The 9,870-nt window shown below is 45.9% G+C and overlaps 1 protein-coding gene across 1 annotated transcript; it reads left to right on the top strand.

The window, feature by feature from the left end:
* The first annotated feature begins 1,916 nt into the window (after positions 1-1,916).
* mycn (MYCN proto-oncogene, bHLH transcription factor) lies at positions 1,917-7,618 on the top strand. Its single transcript, XM_067572463.1, has 3 exons — positions 1,917-2,068; positions 2,513-3,158; positions 5,534-7,618. The coding sequence occupies exons 2-3, from the start codon at positions 2,534-2,536 to the stop codon at positions 6,301-6,303; spliced, it is 1,395 nt and encodes a 464-aa protein (XP_067428564.1). The 5' UTR covers positions 1,917-2,068; positions 2,513-2,533; the 3' UTR covers positions 6,304-7,618.
* The last annotated feature ends 2,252 nt before the right edge of the window (positions 7,619-9,870 follow it).

The following is a 9,870-nucleotide window of genomic DNA, read 5'->3' as shown; positions in this document are numbered from 1 at the left end:
GTGTTTCCTCTGCTGTTTTATACAAAACAAGCAGCAGTGTGCAGCTTCCTGTCCTCACTCTGATATGTATTGGACATTAAAAAAAAAAAATCCCCCTGAAAAAACAACAACTTTCCCTTCTGTTCTCACTCCCACTCTCTGGACTATTTCACAGAGGAAGCTGCTGCGGTCTTTTCTCCTCCTGCTGCTGCTGCTGCTGTTGCTGCTGCTGCTGGAGGGTCAGAGCTGAGCAGCAGTTTGAGAAAGTAAAAGAGCGGACAAGAGCCTGTGGGGAGTTTTTGACTCCCAAACCATCTCTCCAGTTCCTGGGAGCTGAGGAGCCAGTCCCAGGAAACTCCCTGCTATTCCTACTCTGAGGACAAAACAGCTGCAGATTCTCACTTTTCACTGACTGCGGTCGTTTGAACTCTACCCCACCAAGAAGAAGAAAAAAAAAAAAAAAAATCCAATATTTCTACATGAAGGAACTGAAAAGTGTGTCTCTGGCATTAAAATGCATTGTTACTAAATTCATATTTCTTAAATCTTCTGTGATATTAGTTTTGTGTGAATTAATTTATGCCTTTTTGAATAAAAAGAGAAATGAAAGAAAAATGTATTTTAGATTAAATAATTTTCAACTTTTGAAATAAGACAACAAAAAATGTAGCCTCTTTTTTTTTATTTTTTTTTTATTACAATGCACCTAAAATGTAAAATTCTGGTTTTATCATCTCTCATTGTCCGACTGCAAACACTGGCAGAAGTCATTCTTCTTGATCACAGCTGGCGTTCAACTGGAATCCGTTTTGTAAACGTTCCCCTAAGTCAGTATCGGGGACTGTGTGTGCGCCTGTGCTTGTGCGCATAATTACAGATGCGCCATTCCTCCTAAGCTGTCATTAGAAAAGGGAATGGGAATGACTCCAGGCTACAACCACCACCGCTTGCGGTTACGTAACATGCTCCTCTCGGATCCTGTCTTATCCCGGAGACAGCTGAACACTCCTCGGTCACATATAAACCTATTGTCTGAGGACATGCTGGTCCTTAAAGCGCAGGAGAAGTATATTATTTTTCCCAAGTGGCTATTTTTTTTTAACTTTCATTTTTTTTGGGGGGGGGAAGGGAAAAAAACCCGACAGTGTTTTTCTGTCTTTGTCTGGCTGGCTCTCTCAGTTCAGCTGATGGTGCGCGTATGTGCTGCTGTTTTATGAGTGTCCGTATGAGGGCGCACTGAGGCTTTTACTGCGCCTTTCATCCAAAGGATGCTGGTGGCCCACAGACAAAAGAGAAAATGATATTTGGAGCTCTACAGGAGAGCAAGAGGAGGGCAGAAGGGCTGGATGTGTAGGAATACATCACTACGGGTTATTTTAAATTAATGACATCCACATGTGTATGAATGAGAAGCAAAACGGATGTATAATTATGAATTTGATGTCTATATTATTATTATTATTTTACCACCACAATTTACAACATTTCGTAACACTCCCCCTCCCGGTCAGGAACCAGGAATAGCATCCAGCCTGCCGCAGTGCCCTTGAGCAATCTGAGACATCATTAACAGCCTCTGGAGTCAATTCGACTATTTCATAGCTGATTCCTTGTTGTTTGTCATCCCAGTGGACAGATAAAGAGAGAGAAAAGACGGTTTGCCTGCGGCTATCAATATAATATAGTCATTCTTACTTTCTCTCTTTATTTATTAATTAATTTATTTGTTTCTTTCTTTTCTTTGTTTCATCTTCCATTCTTTCCTTTATGTTCTGTCTTGCCGCCGTGCTTTCGTTCTTGCTTTCAATGTTTGGGCTATTTCTCGATTCACCTTGAAAAAGAGCTCTCAGCCACCCTGTCTCCCGCGCCGCATCAAACCCAAAGCCCGACTGTACCACCCCCAGCCTGGGAGGGAGGAGTTTCTTCCTTCAGAACTGAGTGTATAACACTCTGCAGCCAGCCACAATGTGTGTTAGAGGGCTGTCTGTGCTCCCAAAGTAGATGACTGCTCAAAATCTGGTGTCTGTATTACTGACTGCGAGATACGAGACAAATTGGTTCGCACATTATCATCCCAAGTCAGGACAAGGTGAGCATCCTCTCATTTCAGCGGTCAAATATACATTTGTTATTATGTTCTCACGTTTTTTTCCACACAAAAACACATCCTCTATTTGATTGGATTGTTGTCATTACATTTATTATTATTATTATTTTGTAAACAAGTTTTTTTGTATCTTAATCATATTTTCTTGTGTGTTTGGTGAGTGGTGAGCTGATGCGTCGCTTTGCACAGTTTGTGCGTCACGGTCACATTTACGCACATTCTCCTGTGAGATTTGTGTGGTTTTTAAACCCCACAGAGGAGTGAGTGTGGAATTTAGTGGAGCAGACTGTGTGTCTGTGTGTGGGCTTTGACTCATGCTTTTTTTTTTTTCTACGGCGTAGTTTTCAGGTGTGATTAGAGGAGAGAGGGAACGGGAAGAGACGCTCTTTCTTTTTGGAGACTAAAGTATCTTTTGTTCCCTCACAGGTTTTTCGATTGTGGGATAGAATGCCGGCGATCACAAGTAAAAACTCCGATTTGGAGTTTGACTCCTTACAACCGTGTTTCTACCCGGATGAGGACGACTTCTACTTCTGTGGTCCCGACTCTGCGCCACCGGGGGAGGACATCTGGAAGAAATTCGAGTTGTTGCCCACTCCGCCCCTCTCCCCGAGCCGAGCCGCGCTACCGGGGGAGCCGGCGACTGCCTCCCCGGAAGCAGACCCTCTAGGCTTCGGCTTAGGGGATCCACTGGACTGGGCTTCCGAGCTGCTGCTCCTGCCTGAGGACGATATCTGGGGGGCATCTGACGATGGGGACCTGTTCGGCTCCGCTTTGGATACTAACCCCAACAGCATCATTATCCAGGACTGTATGTGGAGTGGGTTCTCCGCCAGGGAAAAGCTGGAGCGGGTGGTCACGGAGAAACTCGGCAAAGCTATTTCCACTGCCACAGGAGGCGGCAGGAACATGTGCGTCAAGGCGCCGGAGGTGGTGAGCCGCAGCTCGGTGTCAGAGTGTGTGGACCCAGCGGTAGTGTTCCCCTTCCCTGTCAACAAGAAGAACGGCAGCAGGGACTCATCCGTGACCGTTAACACATCCACAACCCACGGAAGCGCTCCCAGTGACTCCGGTAAGAAAATATGTCAACAAATGTCTTTGTTTCCCTTTTCCTTTTGTAAACCCTGAACCCTGAAGAAAACATCCAACACTTAAATGGAACATTATTATTATGATTATGATGATTATTATTATTTTAAGCCCAGTACCCCTCCCAGTTGGAGTGACTGGAGCTTGTTCATATGACTGGCCCAGAATCGGATTACCTCGTTACATTCCACGCACACACACACAACACACACACACACACACACACACACACACACACACACACACACACACACACACACACACACACACACACACACACACAGTGGAGTAGTGACACAGTGAACGGGGGTTTATGTAATCAGCAGGCTCTTCATCCGGCAGATGGCAGTAAAATTGGGAATTGTGTACCTTGAACTCAGTTGGCATCTGAGCAAAACAAAAAGAAACCACCACCTGACTGCACCCGGACCAGGTTGTAGGAGGGGAAAGATGAAACGGTGTCCAATAATGTGATGAGCTGATAAAGTGTCTGGTTCACGGTGCTGTGAAAGCTTTCATTACGCATGGATTAAGGGACAATTTGCGCACAGTGGGTGAGAAATTGGCACTTATTTTAGACAGTCTGTACAAACTGCCGCCTTGAGATCAGCTGCTAGAGAGAGAGAGAGAGAGAACATGAGTTATAGTGTATCATGGCAAAAGAAAGGGTTGCCTACAACAAAACCATACTCTCATGAATACAGATTGAGACACTCCAGTGTTGCTGTTTCTTTTTAGGAGTAATGTAGGAAGTAGTAGATTGGAAAATGAGCTGTGTGTGTGTTTAATCGCCCTAAGATTTCATCTCCCACCTATCATTGCCTACAAGTTCCCTAAACAAACACTCACGAGTCATTATCAGCGTGTTTTCGCTGTGAAACAGTAGTACAAAGGCCTCCAGCTTGGCACAGAGGCTATTGCTCAGCCTGCCTTGCCAAACACCTCCTCCACTGCAAAAGAAAGAGGACGGAGGAGGGCTCTGGCTGCTTCTTTTAGGGGGGTGACAGCTTTGAACAAGCGCTCCATCTCGACAGCTGTCTCCCTGGCGCCGCTCCAACTCCGAGGCTTAAAGTGTGGTGATCCGATCGCCTGCCGCCCCACCACCCTGCGCACAGTACCGCGCCAATGCTCTTCCGCCGCTCGCAGCGTTAAGACGCGTCCTTCTTTGTGTTACACGCGTTTTTCCTCACTTTCAATAAGACACAGTTTTGAAAGGCTACAATGTGGGTTTATCCGTTTTCCTGTTGAAAAGACATTGCATGGGAGCAAGTGACCGCCCGAGTTATATGACTTCAAAAATCAGCTGTACAGATGGAAGGTTCTGGCATGGGAGACACCTGGATCTTGTGCTCTTATAAACTCCCTCCAAAAAAAGAACTCTTTATTTCTAACTTTAAGCTAATATTTTATCTCCCCAGACAGGGATTTTGTGCTCCCTCTTCTATTTATACTCCTCCCAGCTCCAGTAAATGAGCTGTTCCATTCTGAGCAAAACACCAAACAGCTAAATCCCAGCCTCACATGTGGCAAAGCCAGCCACGCCCCCTCATCCACCCAGCTGTGCCCGGCTTTGTTTTGATGGCAGTGCCAGACTGCGTGTGTTTGTGCACAGTTTGTGTGTGTGTGTGTGTTGAGACAGCATCCTGGTGCAGCAGTGTCTGAAGTGGGTTACTGTAAGCTGTAAAATGCCACACTCTTCAGATGCTCCTAAGCTGATAATGAGAGCCATTATCACAAAGGCATTTTAACTGGGCCTTACACTCTCTACCTCATGATTGGCCACTTCCTCTCATCTTCAAAGGCGCCAGTGGATGATAAGTCTTAGCCGCTCCGTTCGATTTGCACAGGTATTAAGATGAAGAGCTCAGCTGAACGAGAAAAGGGAGATTTTTAACTTTATCGGAGGTCATAGTTAAAAGTGAAGTTCTTAATGCCTCTGTTGCTATCTCACAATGTCAGCATGACTGGAGCTGCAGTGATAGACTGAAGGCATCAGACTAAAACTGTCTCATCTCACCGGAGAAGATTAGGAGAAGTTTTGAGGGAGGGAGAGTGAATGAAAGGCAAAAATCCAGCCTGTCTGCTCAGCAGTGAGACTGAACGTGTCATCGCCTGCAGAGTAGATTAGTTGAGGAGTGACTGACACTAAGCATTAAGAGGTTTCTGCTTGTGCAAACAGCGTTGAGCAACACTCTCGCTCCCACACACTCTCTCTTGATCTTACTCACATATATACACACACACACACACACACACACACATGTACATACCTGTCACCTGCTGGTACACATTGACATAGTGGGAATACTTGTTTTGTCAGAGCTATTAAGTCACACGCATTCTCTTTTTCTTTCCCAGAAGAGGAAGACGACGATGAAGAAGAAGAAGAGGAAGAAGAAGAAGAAGAAGAAGAGGATGAGGAGGAGGATGAGGAAGAGGAGGAAGAGATTGATGTGGTTACAGTAGAGAAAAGGCGCTCCACAAACAAAGCATCACCCATGGCGACGGGCACCGTCACCATCTCTGTGCATCCCAAGAGTCAAGACCAGAGGGGCCTGGCTTCAGGGTCGGGTGTTGTGAGTCGATTCGTCAGTCGAGCCCCTCAGGAGCTGATCCTGAAGAGGAGCTCAGTCCACCAGCAGCAACACAACTACGCAGCCCCCTCACCATATGCTTCAGACGACGACCCTACCCCGCCTCCGAAGAAGCAAAAGACATCAGACGCTCCACGACCTCCCACCAGAACCATCTCTTCATCCTCCTCATCTTCCTCCACATCCTGCAGCTCAATCTCCAGCACATCAGGGGCACGCAGCAAGCGCAGCGCCAGCGGAGACAGCAGCCCACGCGGCAGCTCTGACTCAGAGGACAGTGAGCGCCGGCGCAACCACAACATCTTAGAGCGCCAGCGCCGCAACGACCTGCGCTCCAGCTTCCTGATGCTGCGCGACCACGTGCCAGAGCTGGCGCACAACGAAAAGGCAGCAAAAGTGCTGATCCTGAAGAAGGCCACCGAGTATGTGAGCTCGCTGGAGACAGAGGAGATGAGGCTCCAGCAGGAGAAGGACAGGCTCCAGGCCCGCAGGCAACAGCTGATGCGCAGGCTGGAGCAAGCAAGGACTCGCTAACAAACAACTGCTACAACACAGAAACACTCACATATACCCTGGATGACCCCCCCCCTCCTCCCGCCTCACCCCAGTCTGTTTGAAACACAAATTAGATTCACACACATTTAGGCCTATACACTTAAGCACAGACACATAGGCCTGCATATCTGTCGTACACGTGCACACACAAACAAAACATCTCAGAGGACGTTCATCTTCAGATGCCGGCACACAACATCTAGGAGGAGAGGGGGAGGGGGGGTTGCTGGAGGGATGCTCGGACTTTCACTGCCGCCACTTTTTTTGCACATTTGTTGACGTTAAGAATGTTTAGGGTTTACTTTTTCAATCCAGTCACATTGAGGAAAGATAAAAAGAGAAAAGAATGAGGAAGGAGAGAGGACACACCTTTTTTTGGTCTTCCCTTCCTCTGGCTTTTATATCATTTCTATTTGTATCGTGTTTTTGTTTTTTTTTTTTGTACTCACTGTGACACCAGCCTGGAATCAGGTGATTCCCACAGGGACGGGTGTTAAAGGGCACTTTGCTTGGAGAGTTCAAAGTTCACGTACAGAAGCAGTGCACACTTACTTTGCCTTCACCACTGCAAAACTGAAGAGACTATGACGACTTGAGGCGTTATGGGTCACATAAACAATGCCACTACAGGTTCTTTCTCTCACTCCTCTATCACACTGGTGCTCAAACCAAGTCAGTGGATGTATAACTGTGCACCTTGCTAGCCGACACTTTTGTACATAACAATAGTGTACAGACAAAAAATACACTCAGATCTGCCTTGTTTTGTAATACATTTTGTCCTTGGTTTTTTTTATACATGTCAGGAAGCTGCCAATAACTAGACTGGAAGTTTATATACCTTTAAAAGTACTGTAAGGCCTCGATTTTTGAGAGTCATGAAACTTTGTAATATAACAATATATTGTTTTTTTTTTCTCTTTTTCTTTGTATTGTATCATATTACTAATTCTACACACCTTTATGCTTTTAGTGTGAACCTGATACATACTAAATTTGATACTTATATTTTCGTATGAAAATGAGTTCTTGGTAGATATCACTTTATCTCATCATTTTTTTCTTCTATCTCAAATAATTCTTTTGTACAGCAAAATGTGTTCTATCCTCACGTACCTGGCCTTTTTCTTTCCTCCTCTTTTGTTTATATTTGTAACTATCGGGTGCATAGAACTGGGTAAACGGATATAAGATGTTTGTTTTTTTCATTTTTAAAATGTACATTTAGTGCTGCAACTCATAGCACTTTGAAATACCTCATTTTGAAAAATAAATAGACATCATTAAAATCCTCGTCTTTGTGCATTGTGGATCTTTTATTGTCAGTGAATCTGCCAACATCACCCTTAACCCCTTCACCCTTCCATATCTGTCTCTTTCTCTCTTCATTTTGTCTGTTTGCCTCTACATTTCCGTATTTGTTTTTGCTGCTCTCAAAGACTCATCCTCACAAAGAAATAAAGAGAGTGTCTTCTGAATCCTCTCTGTCTCAGCACCCTGCGGCTACCTCCCCCTCTGTAGCCTCTCACACCCACCCACACACACACCTACACACACACACACACTTCAAGTGCACCGAGCACACACACACACACACACACTCTCTCTCCTCTCTCTACTTCCCTCTTTCACCAACACGGCTCTTCCTACATTGTTCAGGCTGTTACCATGGAAACTGGAGCAGCTGCTGAGTGGCAGACACAGAGAGTGAGTCTTTTATTTGTCTGTTAGTCTGTGTATTTCTGCCCGCATGTGTGTGTGTGTGTGTGTGTGTGTATGAATACAAATGTCTATATGTGTGTCTACCTTTTGTCCCGGTCTGTGTGTGGCCCGGGCGCCTGATATCTCCGGCGTTGTGCGCTGCCTGCCATGATGCCAGGACAAGGCTGGATACTGTTTACCAACATCAGCCACATGGCTCTGGCCTCCTCCTCCTGCCCCTCACCTCCTCCTCCTCCTCCTCCTACTCCTCCTCCTCTCTCTCCTCCCCTCTCTCCTCCTTCCCTCTGTGGCTCCAGCGCCGGGCCTTGACCCAAATATGTGCCACTCAGGAGTCTGGCCAGGCGCTCTCTGGAGATGGCTGAAAGAGAAATCTGTTGCCACGGTCTGAGTAGCCATTCAGCACGACAGTGTGTTCACAGAGGGAAAGAGAAAGAGACTTGCAGAGAAGGGAATTAACAGGACATAAAAACACACATTGTTGATGACTTTGATTAATCCTTTTTACCTAAGAAAGCAATGACTGCATAGCACGGTATGAGAGAGGTTCTCTTCTCCTGCAAAAACAATATATTACAGAACCACAGGATGAATCATACTCCAATCCTTACACATTCAGTGCCATACTCTTCACATTGAACTATTTAAGACCCCATTCATCCATAGGAGCAGCATCCAAATGATGCAGAAGTATGAGCACTATGTAAGAGACAGGGCTATATGAAGACTGATGACTTTGTTTTGGAGTTGAGACAGCCCAAGACTGAGCCTCTCGGTGGGGGAGTGGAGCTGGTGGATTACATAACAGGGGTCTGGTGGGTCTGGTGTCTTTGTGCGCACTTACAGTGCATGTGTGTGCGTGTGTGTATGTGACAGGAGTCTGGTGTCTTTGCGATGCGCTCGCATGTGCGTGCGTGTCCTCTCGTGGGACTTCCCCTTACCATCTGCCTAATGGCTTATCCTACTTGGTTATAGGATGAAAACAAATTCATGGACAATAACATCCCCCAGAAAAAATGAGGGACAAAATAAAAATTAAAAAAAAAACACCCAACACAGTTTTCTTAAAATGTCGAGATTAACTGTGACATTTAATGAGAAATTGCACACACATACATTTCAAGAGTGTCCACTGCCACATTTCCTGCCCACTCTGTGTTTAACAAACATAAAATCGTACACCTCTCAGATACGCCCACACACACACACACACACACAACACACACTCATATGCTCACACACTTCACCCACAGTTAGGTTATCTACTCTCTGAGATGAGGCTAATTGTTTTAGGGGAGCTGACATTCAGGGAGTAGCCATCTCCTACGTTAAACAGACATATGGCCGTGGCTTTTCCCTGATTAATACCCATTATCCTTCTGCCCACTGACTGCCTGGCTGGAACTGCCCAGACACATACACAACACGACTCTAATGGGCTTACACCCCACTGACGGATGTATATTAAAGCTACACAGGAGATAATGTGGCATGTTTGTGGGTTTTCCTCATGTGTTTGTGTCTGTCATCTGTTTTGAGATCTTCATTACCGCTGCCATTAATTGACAACACTTGCCACAACATTTCTATTGTCCTGTTGGACAGCGGATCTGTATTCAACATGTTAACCTTCCCATATGGAGGAAACAATGGCTGCTGTGTGTGTGTGTGTGTGGATACACAAGTGTGTGTGTGTGTGCGCCTGCAATGTGCCCAACCTCTGCACAAAGGCATGCCCGTCACCCATGCGCCACACTGAGCTCTGTTTGCCAAGAGCCCTGCTATCTGTGAGGGGAGTGTGTGTGTGTGTGTGTGTGTGTTTGTGTG

The sequence above is a fragment of the Thunnus thynnus genome, chromosome 18 (assembly GCF_963924715.1).
Source record: "Thunnus thynnus chromosome 18, fThuThy2.1, whole genome shotgun sequence".
Taxonomy (NCBI): Eukaryota; Metazoa; Chordata; class Actinopteri; order Scombriformes; family Scombridae; genus Thunnus; species Thunnus thynnus.
This window is presented reverse-complemented; position numbering and strand designations above follow the sequence as displayed.